The 18,571-nt window shown below is 32.6% G+C and overlaps 1 protein-coding gene across 1 annotated transcript in view; it reads left to right on the top strand.

Annotated features, from left to right (window-relative positions):
• The window catches only part of LOC118188706 (neprilysin-2-like), a 67,337-nt gene continuing 48,766 nt past the window's right edge, over positions 1 to 18,571 (top strand). The window contains exons 1-5 of the mRNA XM_035359198.2: positions 1 to 126; positions 5,676 to 5,753; positions 10,654 to 10,815; positions 12,668 to 12,847; positions 16,348 to 16,431. Of these exons, the coding sequence (XP_035215089.1) occupies positions 81 to 126; positions 5,676 to 5,753; positions 10,654 to 10,815; positions 12,668 to 12,847; positions 16,348 to 16,431 (550 nt within the window). The 5' untranslated portion in view covers positions 1 to 80. The remainder of the gene's footprint in view (positions 127 to 5,675; positions 5,754 to 10,653; positions 10,816 to 12,667; positions 12,848 to 16,347; positions 16,432 to 18,571) is intronic.

Genomic DNA, 18,571 nt, shown 5'->3' with positions numbered 1-18,571 from the left:
AGATTACTGTTCATTTATAACATTCTGAAATTTCATTTGAAGTTATAATATTGAGAAGTGTTAGAGACAGCAAGTTGAGAATGAATTTCCTGATGAACGTATATTGCTGGGTTTCGTTTTTCTCGTGTAAGTAAAAAAGCGTTCTTGTATTTATTTGAAATTATAGATTTACAGTAACACAGATTTTTAGTGGATTTATCTGCAATTAGGTTAACAGTAGAAATATTCAAGGTATCGATCGCTGTTTCCTCGCCTGTCCAGTTCCTACATCTCTCTTTTCAGTACCTATGTATCTTAGTCCTAGTCTGTTATAGTATATTGCAAATCTATATTGAAACTGACAGATAGATAATGAGCTAGCTTCTCAGTTTCTTTATTAATTATTCATTGTTTTTATATTCATATTTGTTCTTAGATTTAAAGCATGAGAATAACGAATTCAATATAATCATCAGAAATTATTTTGGACTTTTTTTTATCGCAAGATAACGTTTAAAATAAAATAGCAAAAAGCTATCTATAGTTTTATGTGTTTTTATTTAAACTGTCAGTTTTATCTGAGTAAATTATATTAATCATAATGCAAATAAAATGAAACAAATATGTATTAAGCTAAAAAATTTTCATCTTATGTTGACTTTTGTATAGAAATGTCTATGCAGTTTCAAAGAGGTTAACATGTCTCTTTCTTTAAAAGACATTGTTAAAGACTTTTTCATCCTACCAAAATGTATATAAAAAGGTTTTTATCTATGTGAAATGAAATATAATTTCTTGATTAATTAACCCCATTTATATCCTACACACACACACACACACATATATATAATTTATTTACTAAACAAATACTGATTATATTATCAATTTTAGATCATTCAACATTATATATATATATATAGATAGATAGATGCATAACGTGCATGCATACACACATACGTGTATGTAAGCAATGAAAAGAAATGAACTTTTTGATAAAAAAATCTGTATTTTTATTTATGTAAAACGATATTTTATTTCTAACATTTTTATAATTAATAATTTTTCGAAAAAAATTTACTATTTTTCTTAATCTTTTGCTTTTTGTCACATTGTTATTAGTTTCTAAGAAAGACTTCTGTATATAGTGCTTAACAATATTTCTAAGAAGCGAATTAATATTCTTTCTATTTAATAAAAAAGTAATTTCAGTATCTGTCCAAAATTTACAAGCATTCTCTTTAATATTGCCTTTTGCAATACGTAAATAAAAAAGCATCGAATTCAGAGATTTTATTAATTTCAATTGTACTTTCATAGTAGTACTCATTCATATGCTCCTGATTAGGATAATTTTGATACAGCTTTAGTCGGAATACCGTAATTTCTTTAGTTTGATACTTTAATGAATTTGACTTAAAATAAGTTTAAATGTTTGCAAACGAGCAGCTAAAGATATTTATAAGTTTTAGAGGAACGGTAAATATCGCTTCCCTGATTCCTTATTTGATTCATAGAAAACTTTCTTCGGATAGTCTACATTCGTCTTAATCATGTGTTCTATCGGTATTTGTGTTAAACACATGTTACATTACCTGCTTTCGAAAAGGAATATTATATAAATGATAATGAAGACTTATTTACTTCTGGCTATTGTTAACTAAAATAGCTTTTGATAGTACATTTTACAGTGATACATCAATTATTCGTCCGTCACGAGACTATCACAGTCAAAGAAGTGAGAATATACTGGAAATAAAAACTCTTTTTCTACTGTCGGCCATTACAAGGTATGGCAATCGATAACATTGAACCATTTTCATCGTATATTTTCCGTTGACCGGTACAGATAAAATCCCTATTTGAATATTAAATTATCCCATTTTACATCTTTAACAATATGTATAATATTAGTAAACATTAATATATATGTATTTACAATAAAATAGAGTCTTTATCCATAAGCCTTCCAAAAAGTCTTTTTTCCCAATCCACCCAAAACGTATTTATCCAGTACCACGACAAATATCAAACGTTTTTGATTTTGAAGGTGTAGCGTTATGTTATATCTGAAAGCTAATTTAAATATCCTGAATACCGCACCATAATGGGAAGCGAATTATCGATTAAGCAAATGACCAAGTCATAAAAAGGCTAAAATAACTTTTTTATTTAACTCTTAAATGAACAGAAAAGTCCTATTTGTGCTACATAATAATTTCTATTAATTGCGGGTACATAAATTAGCATAAGATAAAGTTAAATTCAATTGAAGACAACGTAGTCTGTGACTAAAACACGCAAAACACACAAATGGACTGCTTAAACTGGATCAAGAAAATTAATAGGGCATATTTTAAACGTCCTTTAGCAAGATGCTGAAACCGGGATAACTTCGGTAGAGCTGCGGATTAGCAACGGTAACCACTATACCCCGGTTGGGCGGCAGCACTATTTGCGCTACCGATTAACTTTCGTCAATTGCGAGTATAGAAATTAACATTTAAAGTTAAATTGAATTATATCTTCAGCTTAGCTCGTCTTGGAAGTAATCGTGTTCGCGATTCCTTTTCCTCCAATAAAGTTTAAAATCATTCTTGGCATTCGGCAAAGTTTTTTAAAATTGTATATAAAACCGATACTATAAAGAATATCGCGAAGTAGACTTTTAAATAGACCTTATTTGCGAGACTCGTGACAAAAGATAACCGATGCGCATCACGCCAGTGTTGCCAAATATTAGGGTAGGTTATGTTAATATAGCTTTGAAAAATCCCTAAAGTACATAAAAAATTGCTATGTTCCTTTTCTGCTACTGTCTCAATTAAGCTAAAAGTTGTCCCAACTGAGCGTTTAAATAATGTACAAGTTTATAAGTTTAGTGTCACAACATTAAATATTGCATTAATATTGCGTAAAGAATACCGTATTGCTTAGGGAGAACGTTGAAGAACTTGCAGACAAAACGAAGGCAACTGTGGATAAATTGAGAGAGCAAAGATCAGAGTGCTGCCATCAATGTATCATCGAAAATAGCTGGCCTAATTTTAAGTTAAAGTTATGCTTTGTATGTGAAACGAATTGTTAAAGAGCATGACGAGGCAGATAATAACAGCTATTTTTTCTACATAAAATCTATAACAGAGTGTCGAAAAGTATCAGCAGATTTTTAGGGGGTAAAATGGCATACTTTTTAAATTTATAAGTTGAATACTGTATGGCATTACAGCATCTTCAGCTATGTTCTGAAGACCATATAAGAGTTATCTTTGGAAAAGTTTAAAAGTGGAACGTAACCTTTAATCACGTACCGTTCTCGACTCTGTTTCATTTCATGGTATTTCGGAGGGGAATATTTTTTCGTAGTAGTATGAGAGTAATGCATTCTTCAATCTAGAACCGCTTTGAAAATTTCAAGAAAATGAGAATCTAGGAAGTCTTCCCCACACACCTAGAAAATCCGGACCTAACACCATGAGCGCAGCTTCAGTGTTGCTCCTAGTTTTAGATTAAAAACTATATACATGTTCCTTCACATTACACTGCATGGTGTGACCCCTCCGTGTTTGGCAGGAAGGGAGACTGCCAGCATGAGCCACGCTGAGAGAATATTAATACGAATTTTGTACTTATATCGATAATTTTAGTGAAATTGTTGTAGTTTTCTGTATAATGTAACATGAAATGCTTGAAAGAAACGATGCTCTAGCGGGAGAGTAAGAATACACGGGCAACATTAAGTAAATGACTATCTCACTAAATTAGAGAGACATCGCCAAGCTAGAGATGATATTGGCAATTAATTGTTGTAGCGAAATTTGGCTAGAAATCGCCAAAAGTTACCAGACTTGGCCACCATTTGGCGAGATTTTGGCTCGATCCTTGTATAATTGCCACGGGCATTGAAAATGAATAACTGTAATCGATCTTCTATGCAACTGTAACCGTATCCGGCTCTCATATGTCTTCTAATAATTTCGTGAAGTAGTAGAAATTTCTCGGTGGCCGGGGGAAAACTGTATAAGACTGGTAAGAGCATTAGTTTCTCAGTTGTTATTTGTTAGTTCAGCGTGAGTTCGGAGTACTCAGATACCACCGGGTTTATGCTTTGAGATGGATAAAGGATAACTTATTTATACATTATAAAATATCAATTTATAGTGATTGTCTGTCTGGTCTCCAGGCCTTAAAAATTACGAATGTAAAAACTCATTAATTGTTGATATTAAATGTCTCTATGGGGAAATCACCAAAATTCATGTTGTGAAATTTAAATGGGTTAAGTCCCATGTTGGGATTTTGGGTAACGAAAGGGCCGATGTGTTGGCCAAGGAGGCAGTTTTGGGCGAATTCGGGGAGTGTTCCATTGTCCAACCATCCAGAAGAATTCTTGTAAATAAAATAAAACAATTTTATATTGATATGTGGAAAAAGGATTGGAATGAGTCTGATAGAAAAAAGGATTACAGTTATAATTTGATCCCTACATATAATAAATGTATTTCATGCAGCCTGGATCTTAATCAAATTATCACAGAACATGGACGCTTCCCGGAGTACCTAAAGAGATTCGGTCTACAAGAAAATGAGTTATGTTATAATTGTGGAGTTACGGGTTCAGTTAAACATTTTGTAAATGAATGTGATTTAACTTATGATATAAGAAAAAAGTTTGGACATATTAATACATTTATTGCAAAAAACACTGAATTTGAATTTGCTAGGGAATTAATGAATTTTATTAATAATAATCGTGTTAATGTCGGAATTTTGATTTAACATGTGTTTAGTGTTTTCATGATAGACCATGGTCTGTGTCTTGTGTTTTGTCCTTTTGTTTAGTTAGTTTGTAACCATTGATTCTATTTATTTTAATAATTATTGTGCCGTTAAGGTCCATTAGGTTATATACTAATGGGCGTATTTTATTATGTGGTTTTTAACTTGGCGCCCCCTGGAAAAGTCATAAAATCAAATCGATTAGGTGGATGGGGGGCTGCGCCTCTTTCTGTACCTCCGGGTTAGTTTCGCTCTTTAGATGCGCTTTGCATTGTCTTGTGTTTAACTTTCTTAGTAGTTTGAAGAATAACTGCTGATTGTACTCTGAGATACCGTGAAGAGTTATACGATTATTCTTGCGGAAAGTTCCAGAACTGTGAAGTGTGGTTTTGGTAAAATTAATTCTATCAAGCTATCATCAATTCTGTATGCATTCAATCTGCTAACAACATGTACGCACACAAGAATACGTATCATGTACTTGCTGAAGTCCCGCGCCCCTCCACTTTCTATCTACTGTAATAAGTAAAAAATACAATATCATATTTTATAGAAATTACAAAATAAAGTAAAAAAAAATACACTGTATTTAATATTTATCGCATTGTTTATATAAGGTCTTTTCGAGCTTATTTTAAGCATTTTTATTTCATTTAGTTGTAAGCGCGTTAAGGAAATAAAACAAGAATAATATTTATTTCTGTTTTTTGTTTTTGTCAGTAAAATACAGGTGGTATAGCAAAAAAACAGACCTTCATTATTGACATGAGTATTTTATTATTCTTTACAATGATGTCCAACTGAGACTGATTGATAATGAAAGCTCTACTCTGTTGTTATTATTATCATGACGCATATATATATACATATATATAGAGAGAGGTTATCTTTTAATAAGTATGTGAAATGGTTTCTTCCAGGTATCTGCATAGCAGCTAATACTGATGTTCTAGAATCGCCTCGAGTAACCAATGACTGTTCCAGATGCCATGATGCAGGTGATATTCTGATTTTCACAACTTTGTTTTTCTTAAAAGTGAATCTAAAAGAGTTTTGTGTTTTACCAATAGAAACTATTGCATTTGTTATATTTAGAAATACTATGATATAAATAGAAGATTTCAAAATGATTGCTATGTAATGAACTACTTTGCTATGTAACTTCCACCTTATTTACACCTTATTGCCATTCTTATTTACCGAAGATCCCCATTTTGTTTACATAAATCATCGTTACCATTTCTCCCAAACAATTATTGTTATACTCTTCTACACATACATTAGCAGATAATCAGAGTAACAATGTTTTGCTCCGTATCCCCGTGTAATTTCATTATAAATATCACATTCTATGGCTAATAAAATTACCTATACCTTAATTTTGGATAAAGAATTTGATAGTCCTCAGAAATTGAAACTTACTAAAGAAAAAAACATAGGACAGAATTTGAGCTGCATAGTTTTCAGTGAATGTTCTGCTTATATTTCTAATTTAAATTACATAATATAAAGAAACGCAAACTAAAATATTTAATTTAAGACAGAACCACTTTCAAGGAGATGATTAAATACGTCAGCAGTTTGGCTATATTTTAGTAGAATTATAGCTGATAATTTATTTGAAATGATACATAATACTGATTGTAGAAGATATTAAGTGTTACAGAAAAGTACCCCTTTTAAAGAATTATACAAGTTTTCACACTTTTCAGATAGAATGTAAGATTACATATATTTCTGAATGCAAAGTTAATAAGTAATTATTAAGAAAAGTGAAATATTAGGAATACCACACTACAATTATTATTAAACTAGGAAATCATTCCAACAGATTTTTTCAGTTAAATTTTACAGACATATTTGTATAACATTTTCCTTAATTCCACTTTTATTTTAAAAACAACTCAATTATAATTACATGCCAAAATAAATTGTCCAAAATACCTGAGAAGAAAGCGTTTAATTTACCTCACTACTATTAGGCCAGTCATCACATATGCATCGCCTGCATGGTCGTCGATACGTAAAAATGATATTAAAAGGCTGCAACTAATACAGAATAGAGTGCTTAGTACTATTACTAACGCGCATATGTATGTCAGTAACTTAACTCTTCACCATGACTTGCGTCTGGATACACTTTGAGGAGCACATACGCAAACTTAATAGGCACTTTTATGATAAGGCACTTAAGTGTGATCACATGAATATTTTTCTGACTTTCAACTATGTCATATTAATGGAGGATAAAGACCTATGTCTATTCGTCTATTCGCTGCCCACGTCTGTAACTCGAACTTCCCCACTTGATAATTTTGTATATATATGAAAATAGTTTGTTTGTATTATATGACAACATCTCCACCTCTGTCCATAATGCTTAGCTCTCCTGACCAAATGATGCCGGTCCCTTTTTGCCACCTCCTATTTACTGTATGTACGTGACGATAGACTTATCGTGATGTCGCCATTGGGGCTAGTTTGATAGAGCTGGATACGCAATTCACAGGACTGCATTGCCGGCAATAACCTGCCAGTCAGTCAGTCAATTGTCCAAAATTTTATTCTCAACGCGCCATCTTTATTTAGCATTCGCACTACTACGAATTCACAAATCAGCTCGCTCTAAAATGTGGATTCAACGTATATGGTTAATACAAATTTATTTGAACTAAATTAATCTAGCCTTCATTTCTGCAAGGGGATTTTCATCTCGAGTTGTACTGTAAACTGAGAATGCTAAGATGAATGCAACAATAATATTAAATCAAAGAAAAATGTATTGTAGATATCAGCATGAAATAACACTTACTTTTATAGGGTATTTTTTTCCTCTCCTTCCAAAATGCATTCGTAGTGTAACGGTAGCACACTAAAATAGAATAAAGAATGCTGGAAATCCGATCCAAGTTCAATCCCTGGAGAATGAGCTGGCTGCGTGTTGGGGTTTCATGGTTTTTCTCATGTGTAATGTGATTTCTGTTAGAATGTCCTCTGTGAAAGCATTAAGGTGCATTATATCAGCTGTAAAGATAAGCTTAGGTGAATAATAAGAAAGCTACAATTAATGTAGAAGATTAATACAAAAGAAACAGTAGATGACTGCATTACAAATTTTGCGAGCAAAATATTCACATAGTCTGACTGATCACATACAAGGTTATGCATATTGTGTATACCGACTTGCGTATACAAGGTTATGCATATTGTGTTGTTATAAAATGTAAAAGTTTACATATTATAACAACAGAAAAAGGATGAGGGCCTGAAGCAACTTTTATGTGACTATTTAATAACAGTATATATAACTATTTAATAACAGCATACACATAGCTATTGAATTCGTCGAGGGAAAGCAGTAGATGACTGAATTACAAATTTTACGAGCAAAATAGTAAATATTCATATAGTCTGTCTGATCACATACAAGGTTACGCATATTGTGTATACTGACTTGAAGCAACTTTATATGACTATTTAATAACAGCATACACATAGCTATTGAATGCTGCGAATACACATGCATCCGTGCAGTTAGAAAATAACTTCCTCTAAATGGTCTCCATCTGCTTGGATGTCTTCGCGTTTTGGGCCGATGCAAAAGGACTTCCATGACAAGTCTCAACGTTTCCTCCAAAACAGCATGTACCAACTCCAAAACAGCTGATAGAAGCTTTCACTTCATCAATCGTCCGCAAACAATATTCAAAGATTAGTTCCATCAAGGAATTCCTGAGAAAGAAGTCTGGAGCTGTCAAATCTAGGGAGCAGGAAGGCCAAGTCAAATCTTCAAAGAGGGAAATCAGCTAGAGATCTCTTGAAATATAACCATGCTTGCTTTTGCCGTTACGCCGCCCTTTAGAAACCAAACTGTACGCACCAACTGTCTTGCCTTAAGTTCTGGTACCTTCATTGTTCCTCCACGAAATCCGCCTTGCGTGCATCGATAAAAACCCCTGCGAGGATGAAGGCTTCCTCCTTCGAAATCCGAAATTACATCGCCCAATAGTCTACGTCAGTGATCTTCAAACTTTGTCTATTCATGGAATCCACAAAACTAGAAAGGATTTTCAGGAAACTCATCCTACCCTTAGAAAAATATATCTAAAAATAGTATTTAAAGTAGATCAGTATGTTACAAGTAATTTATGTAAATACCGTTATTGATGTTATCTGCAGTCGAATTTCATAATTTTGCATTAAATTTATTTCTATATTTTGTTTTCTTTCCACACGCTGTGAGAAATGTTTTTCATTTAAACTCGTTTTTCCGAAAGGCATTGAAATATTGATAGCTGTCTGAGAAACATTTTTACGCACACACTTGATTGAGCAATAAAAAAAAAAAAACAGAACTACTCTAGCAACGTCGCCTTACTGACGTCTTCAGCCCCTCCACATAAAGCAGCTTCTGATTAATTTTCAAAGATAAATTTCAAAGTAAATGTATCTTTATATTTTAGTTACTAAACACTAGTCCAAGCTTTTAATGTGAGTGCTTTATAATTTTCTTTTCGAATTTCTATTTTGACTCACGGTACCTCGAGGTTCCGTGGACCACAGTTTGAAGACTACTGGTTTAGGTTGTACTAACAGCATGACTCCTAGCTCTCTTCGTATGCAGATATATCCTACATGCGGACGTTCATTCTTTGAAGAGTTCCAAATTCATCTTGCTCAATACAATGCACGCCATCTTTAAAGACTAATAAGATTTTAGTTTATTGTTCGATAATTTAGTTGCATTTATTTTAGCTGGAGTTTTTTTATTTTTGAGTATATGCATTGCATTTTAGTGTATCTTATTATTTAAAAATTAAGCATGGGAAATTATTATGCATCAGGTTCTTTTTTACACTACATTTTCTACGCCTCAAAGGAGATATATTGTTTCTACTTAACATTTAAAATTTATCGTAATAAAATGAAAGTGCAGTTGAGATCACGATTCGGAAACTGGCCATGAGAGCGTTATTCAACGAAGTAATAAGGAGTTTAATTTATCTTTCAGATTCAATCTTTCTCTTATTGATTAAAAAACTAAGCAATTTAAAAGTACCAAGCGTGTTGCTTAATTTGTTTGTTTAATTTAATTTGTTAATTAACGCATCTAATTCGTATAAACTGAGATTCTTTTATATATTATAATAAACTAAAAAAAATTTTAATGAATATTTTTCGATTTGTTGCAAGTGATAAAAAAAAAACCTTTCTATTGTCATATGTTACATATGTATATTACTTGTACAAAAACATTTGTGATTTATTTTTTTATATTAAGAGAAATTACTGCAGTCTTCTGTGTGTGCTCGCCTAGTTTAAGTGCTAGCCTGTCTAGCTAGCAATGGATGACCCGTAACTCGAATTCCGGAAAACAAAATGCTAATTTTTCATACATCTTGCTCAGAAAAAGCAAGAGATCTTTACACTACCTAATAATATTTTTCAATTTTTAAGGTAAAATATTCTTCGAGGTTTAAACTGAAATAGGAAATTTCACAATAGAGGTTTTTAAAGCTTTTATTCATCTAAAACAAATTTTACATATTAAATCATTTTGTAGTGTTAAGGAAATATATATAAATTTTAATGGATTTCAATTTTATGCCGCGAAAAGTTATTATTTGCTGTATAAAATATATTGAGAGAAATACATTTTAAGTATAGAAGATTAGACACGATGAAGCGTTTTCTATTAAAATCCTTTACTATGTATATCGTGGAGCTAATTATTAAGTTTCTCTTTACGGCTTTCGAGGACTGCCAGAGATAACATTTTTAATTCTTAGTAATGCGCTTCGCATCCCTTGTCTTTAGGCTAGACTTCAAAAGGGTAATGGGCACTCAAGCTTGGAATTTATAGTTAAGTAACTGACGACATATTTGTCACCTTTCTAGGGATCCGGATCAAGTCCTCTTTGGATGAGTCTGTGCATCCTTGTGAGAATTTCTACCAGTTCGCCTGTGGTGGTTGGATAAAAGATCATGCAATTCCTGAGAACGGATTTTTGTCTTTTATCAAATCCAAATTTAAAAACAGTAGTACCTTTAATTTCTGGGGTAAGTAAACAACTTTAAAGTTTTGAAAACTAATTTGATTTTAAACGAAGTATTATAAAGGTAAAGCGTGATTCTGAGCGAATGATTTGATCATATGTTTCCTTGATACTAAAAATAAGTTCTTAAAAGCTAGGTAATAAATTAATATACGTCAACGCATTTTAAAATTTGAGGTTGTACACTTTCCTAATGCTAAAAAATTAACTTCCAATTTTAGTGACACAATTCAGCTATCTATACTATTGAAGTCTGTTTGTTTGTAGCTTTATCTGCTCTGAAACAGCGGGGAGTTGAATTTCGAGAGAGGTACTCTTGGATTCCAAAAATTTCGACCATTATCATCTTCATGTGACTTTAATTAGCGGAGATATTAATTAAAAACTCTGAAAGCGCTAATTTTCGCCTTCATGTTTCCGACTGGTAACAATCTTGCACGCATTTATCAAAATAAAAATCTGCTATATTTCGAGAAGTGTTGCCACTGCTCGCTTTCAAATCGTAGAGTTTGTTAATAAAAAATCTCCAAGTGTTACAAAGTGTGAAATAAAAATAACATTGCTAAACATTAAGTATCCAAAAATTCCAAAATTTCCGATTCCAAAAATTTGTGGGAATCTATTTCGACTGTCGGAAAAAAACTACACTTTCACTAAAATTATTTACATATGTACAAAATTCCTAACAATACATTTAGTGCATTAAGTGATTTTGAAATGTGAATTCTGAGGAAAGGCTGCACGTAGTGTTTGGAGTAAAAATGGAAAAAGTTTTAAATATTAAAATGAAGTAATGCATATTATACCCTGATTTACAGCTTTTAAGTTATTGTTACGAATTTGTACATAGATATATGATTTTAGTGCAATTATATGTGAACGTGTTGCATTTTTCTGTGTAATGTAAAGTAAAAAAATTTAAAGCGATAAGTTAACGCCCGAAAAGTAAGAATACAAACTTAAATTAATTTAACATCGAGTAGATGGTTATTTCGATAATTTCGCGAGATATCGCCATGTTGACAAAGGCTTTGGTGACTTATTTTGTTACCAAATTTGGCGAGAAATAGCTAAGTCGTCAAACATGGCAACCATTTGGCGGCATTTTGGTCCAGTCCCTTATCCCCGTAATAAGTATTGTAATTGCATAAATCACTATACTCACTGCAACCGTAATTCGACCCTCATATTGCTCCCAGTAATTTCTAGAAGCATAAAGTACTAGAAATATCTCAGTGGCCAGTTGAAAACTATATAAGGCTAGAGAGAGCACCCTGATCTCAGTTTTTTTAAATTGTTATTGTTGCGAGTTGTTAGTAAACTAAGGTATCTCCGGGTTAGCTTTTTTCTTTAGATGTGCATTACATGGCGGTATGTTTAACGTTATTAGTTGTTAGAAGTGTAACTACTGATTGTACTCTGTGATACTGGGAACACCTGTACGAATATTTCTGTGGAAAATTATAGAAGTTAGACGTATTTCTTTTGATAAAACAAATTTTTTAACCTATCATCGGACCTGTGTACATTCAGTCTATTACAAACGTATACGCACGTAATATTATTCAAATTATTATCTGTTGCATTGAAATAGACAGACACAATTTCATTTTAAATGAACAACGTCAGATGGGATGAAACTCTCAGTTATGAATATTCTGCGATGCATTAAGCTACCTGTGACTGCATAGTGCTCTCTAATAATGTCATTAACTACAATTCATTCGTTCCATTGTTTTAATCTAGACTTAAATATCTGTTGAGAATAGATCTCAAAATTATGCTTATGTTAAGCATAATTTTTTATCAATCTTCTGGAAGATTCACTGATCCAACTGATAATTTTTAACTCGCAGATTCAACTGATAATGTTTCATCAACTATCAAGAATTACGTGGATCAGATTGAGCAACCTTGTGACGGATCCAATCAGTACGCCTGTGGTGGCCGGAACAATTCACTTGTTATTCCTGAAAACAGATATTACGTTTCTGTCTTAACTAAACTTCAGCAGTATGTTCCCTTTCAAATTTGGCGTAAGTAAATATTTTTAGAATTGTAGCTATTAATTTAATATCAGATTCTTGTTACATAAGAAAAAGCTGTGATTCTGGATGCGTAAGTTGCTTATATGTTTCCGAGATACTTAAAATGTGTGTTAATTAGTTAATAATTAAAATTATTATGTTCATAAAGTTCGAGTTTTGAATATAAAGGTGTACTTTCGCTTTAATACTTACATTTAATATTGAGAAATTCCATCCTCACTGCCAGCAACACAGATCAGCAGTCAAAACTTAAATCGCTACCTTAAGATTAATAAGTAATTTCATATAAAATCAGTATTCTTGTTTCTGTCAATGTATTATTGCCACTCCGGCAAAGTGGTTAGTGACGAAAACCAATGAGTTAACTTTCGGCCCAAGTACATTAAAATATCCATGCGGAATCGGAACGCCAACTCAGCAGGAGTTTTCACTATCAGCCATTCACAGTCCAGGGGCCTGGCTGGCAGCTTAGATGGCATTTATTGAATCTTAAGTAAAATTTCAGAATCATAAAATCATGCACATCCAAATTACAAGGTTAATCCCCTGAAACACATCGAAAGGATTGTACGTAATATACATCCCATTACAAAATGTTACACAGGTATACTAAAAAAAATGTATATTATTTACCAAGTTACATGCTAAAAATTTACCTTAAGACTGATAATATGTGCTAATTATAGCTTTAAGGGCGATAGGACGAAAATTTTGCTCAATTGAGAGCTAATAGATAACACTCTCAGTAACACATATATCCTGCTATAAAACATTATGAAAAGTCCTTGTTGTGCAATAGTATATTAGAGATGGTTAACATCGCATGCCATATTGCTGCCATATTGATATATAAACATTCATGAATAGGGTCTCTGGATGTACTTCTGTAGTTCAACATTAGTTTGTCCACAAATTAGTACTTGGAAACAAACTACAAGATGTGTCCATAACAGGGAGAAAAGGAGTAAGTACTAATGGTAGTACTATTATGAATGCATATAAGAATATACATATACAACAAAATACATACAACAAAATACAATAAAAACATATAATAAATGTAAAATATATACCGTATTTATGCGAATCTAATGCGCATCCCCATTTTAAAACTTTAAATAATAAAAAAATTGTTTGTCGGCGAATGTAATGCGCATCAAAGATATGAGGAATTTATTGAATCTTATTTTATACAACAATGGATTTGTATATAAACTATCAATTAATGGTATGATAATTTTATTTAAATTTAGATACCCTATTTTATACAACAATGGATTTATACATAAAATAGCAAAACATAGAATTAACCTATTAGTGGGCTATTGTCATGTGAAACAATCATTGTTAATTAGCACTAGCGGATATACGGTACCTATCGTAAAATATGAAACATGAAATAAATCGTAACATTTCTATCTAGCTAACGGTTTCTACAATCAGTGATTAACAGTAAACGTCTTTATTCACTAATGTTTTCATCACTGGAATCCTCGCAGCTCTCTTCGTCAGAAGCAGATTCATTTCTTCTTTCCTCATCATCGTCATCGTCATCCTCGGCGGGTGCTTCAATGCTTTTCCAGGCAGCAGAAACCCAGTGTGCAATAATGTGCGGTGCAGCACGCTTAATTTTCCCTGTCGGGGTCAATACACGGTTTGGCTCACAAAACCATTTTTCGTACTCCGCCTGAACGTACCCCTTAAAAGGTTTATTTATACTAACGTCCAGGGGTTGTAACACAGACGTCATCGCTCCAGGAATGATAACAAGATCACTGCCTAGGCTGTGCATCTTCTTTTTTAAGTCGTCGGTGAGATGACCACGAAATGCGTCCAGACAAAGCATTGATGGTGGATTAGAGAGCCCACTGGGACGGCGTTTCCATACATTTCGGAGCCAATCAAGCATTAATGATTCCGTCATCCACCCCTTCTCTTGGTTTCGAATCAAGACATCATCTGGGAACAGCTTTTCATTCTTAGGGTTTTTAGGGCATGTTTTCCGTTTGAAGATTAAAAAAGGGGGAAGTTTGCACCCGTCTGCTGTTATTGCCAGCATCACTGTTACGCGTTGTTTTTCACATCCCGAAGTTTTGATGATAACTTCCTTAGTCCCCTTCTCCGTAATAGTGTAGTTACGAGGCATATCAAACCAAATTGCTGTCTCGTCAGCGTTGCTAATTTGCCCCATTGAAAAATTCTTTTCCTTCCGAAGTGTGATGACATATCGCTGAAATGTTAGTAGTTTTCCCTCAAAATCTGCAGGAAGCTTTTGGCATATTGTTGTACGGCGTCTTAGAGATAAACCCATCCGCTTCATAAACCGATCCACCCATCCACGGCTAGCCTTAAACTCTTGTTTCGGTATTCCAAGAACTTCAGCCTCCTCTTTTGCTTTATTTCTTATGGTGTCACTAGTCACAGGTTGTCCATTCTTCCTCCTTTCACGTACAAATTCCAAAGCGTTTTCTTCAATTTTAGGGTGTCTTCCTTTGCGAGGGCCAGTGAATTTCTTTCTACTAGCTTTAGTTGCAAACAGTGCCATTTCTGTTGCCGCCACAAGCGAACATTGCTCTCAGCTACGTTGAACTCTCTCCCTGCCTTTCTATTGCCATTTTTTTCAGCATAAAGAATTACTTTACGTTTGAAAGTAGCTTCATATGACATTCTTCTCTGTTTGCCCTCCATTTCGTGACTACGTACTCTGCAGTGTGTATCCTCTATGCAATAATGTGTCAACGATAAATGTAACGGTAAATGTAGTCGAGAAATTTGGTTGACGTCATCGGCGAACTTTGCACTCGAATCTAATGCGCACCCCAATTTTGAATACTACATTTGGCCAAAAACGATGCGCATTAGATTCGCGTAAATACGGTATATTCAAATACTATTAGCAATACACATACAATAAATACAAAAAATACACACGTTCAAATATTATTAGCAATAAAGTATTTTTACCCGACTCAACGTGTTAAAGAAGCAGTGCAATTCGTTTAGTAAATCACTGACTTAAAGGAACTGGTATGAATTCAAGCCTACTGCTACATTTATAATTACATTTTCTTAAATAAAATTTTAAATCTAATCTTTAACTGAATTAATTAAAACCATGTACTTATTGGTGTCAAACATGAAAGAAAATAATCTTAAATTTAGAAATTAATCTTAAAATAACTGCTTTTTGTTTGGATTATATATTGGATTATTATATATGGATAAATATAATTGAAATACACTATATGCCAATAATAAATTGGAGATAGCAAATGTTTATCTATATAGACTTGCACATTATTTTGATGCTTGACAACAAAACTAATAGCAATTTTGAGGCACTTATTTTGATCCAAGTGCATACTGATCTCCTAGAAATGTAATATATAGTGACATTTGGCTATTAAGACTTTTCATTTGAAAATAAATTAAAAAGAAAGGAAAAAATTCATTGCGGTCATGTAAATAACAGTTTACTTTATTTCCAGATCTCTTAAACATGACTTCGTCGGGAAATGAACCTGATTTCTTTCGCAAGATAAAAGTAATGTTCAACACTTGCATGGATGAAAGTAAGACTCATTTCCATTTGATACTGTAATCATACAACTGTAATCGAACTTTGTATAAATTTTGTATAAACTTGTTTTGTATTTGTTTATGCTTTATTTTCCGAAACAGTGTTTCGCAACCGGTGATCTGCAAAATAATATTTAAATTAGAATTAATTATATTAAATTTATTTTAAATTCAGCTCTAAGCTGTTCTGTGTTAGAAGTTTTTTTTTCATAAAATTCACAGAAAAATATTTAAAATTCGAGAGGAAAAGAAAGAGGACGAATGGAATAAAGAGAGAACTATCTGTGCCGTGAAGATTATAGAAAGTTATTAGATTGTAGACAGAGATTGTAAAGGAAAGATTATAGAAAGTTCAGATTATAGAAAAAGAAAGGGGAGTTTCAAAATTGTTTCTCTTGTCTATCGCATCTGTAGTGCTCGAATGAATAAGATCACTAAATATTAGTTTTTTGACTCGGGTTCGAACGTAGTGGAACGGGCTGGCTGTTTGCTTGGTTTTCACGTTTCTCCAGGTGTAATGTGAGTACGAGCCAGTTTTCCTAAGAAAGTCTCCACGAAGGCATCCCTACTTTTAGACAGATAGCCCTCGTGTGCTTTGCCATATTCCAGATAATCTAACCTAGTCATCATGCGGTCTGCTGGCCGATACAGCTTGGCAGTCTTAATTGTAGAGATTGGCTTTCGCCCATCATTAAAGCGGACAACACACAACGGTACTTGAGGGTTACTACTGAACAGCCAATCTAACCTAGTATACATTATCTCACAGTAAAAGGAATTTTACGCATGCATCCTTCAAGGTGACAGCGAAAACATCGCGGACGAAAACGTCGCGGAGAAAACAACGCAAAGCGAAAACGTAGTGGTAAAAAGATTTTAGGAGAAAAGAAAACAAAGAGTTCTAAAACATCGTCGTACAAAATACCGTCGTCAAAAAATAAAGCGGTTCAAAATCTTCTCAGTTGAAAAACATCGTTGTCGAAAATATCGTGGTAAAAAATAAAGTACCTACAAATCATCCGATGACGATAACATCGCACACATGCGCTTTTCAGGTTTTAAAAGTTGTAAATGCATATTGGCATAAGGATTTGGAAGCGCAAGAAATGTTAACGACTCTTTAAGAATAAACAGAAACAAAACAATATATAATTTTCACTAAAAACAATGTCAGATTAACAAACGTGAAAGAAAGTAATACTATAATTAATTAAGCAATTTTTATAAAGGTAACCAACCTCATGCAGTTATTTATCTCCCTTTTTCTAAATACTTTTGGGTTGTATTTTTCATGAAAATTTAGGATTAAAACTTTATAAAAATTTTTATTAATGACCATTGTTAATTAACTAATTAAATTCAAAATTCCATTAAGTGCTATAAGTTACAATTATTTTCAACTTTTAAATGCTAAAGTTTCCTTCTAACTTTTTCATCAACAATTTATTAGTTCATTCAAAAATATGAAATATAAAAGTAAAAAGTTCCCTCTTTTCTTCTTGCGCTCCCAAATCATTATGCGAAAATGCATTGTAAAAATACATTACGCGAAAATATGAACAGCAACAACATAAATATATTGCAGCATAACAAGATGTAAAATAAGGACATGATTTGTACAGAAGAAACATTTATGCATGGAACATGAAACATTTGTGCATAGAATAGATATATATGCCCTACGTTTAGCAACTAAAATAAGAAAAAACAGAAATCAAAGCAACGTAATCCAATTATTTACAGTATTTTCAAAGTTCTAATACCTTTTTTATGTTTCATTACCATTTTTCTTTACAGATGGCGTTATTTTCGCTTCCACTTTGCACCACCCATTAATTTGTATGTAAAATAGTTATCGGTGTTTTTCACATTCGCGATCACATTTGGGTTCTGAAAGGAAAGGTACTTATTACTGATTATTTTTGGAATCAATAGAATTTTCTTCAAAACCTACCCAAAATTAAGCTTCTTATTTGTAGTTTTAAAAGTCTAATGTTTAATGGAATTATTTCATGTAAAATATTCAAAATGTACTCATTTGCAAAATTAAAAAATTTGAAAATTATGTTTTTTTTACAAAAGTATAGAAATTTATTAATTATGAATTATGTCATGATAATACATGCACACACA

Source organism: Stegodyphus dumicola, chromosome 4 (genome assembly GCF_044657685.1).
Source record: "Stegodyphus dumicola isolate Sdum_Otavi_A_Nest chromosome 4, ASM4465768v1".
NCBI lineage: Eukaryota > Metazoa > Arthropoda > Arachnida > Araneae > Eresidae > Stegodyphus > Stegodyphus dumicola.
This window is presented reverse-complemented; position numbering and strand designations above follow the sequence as displayed.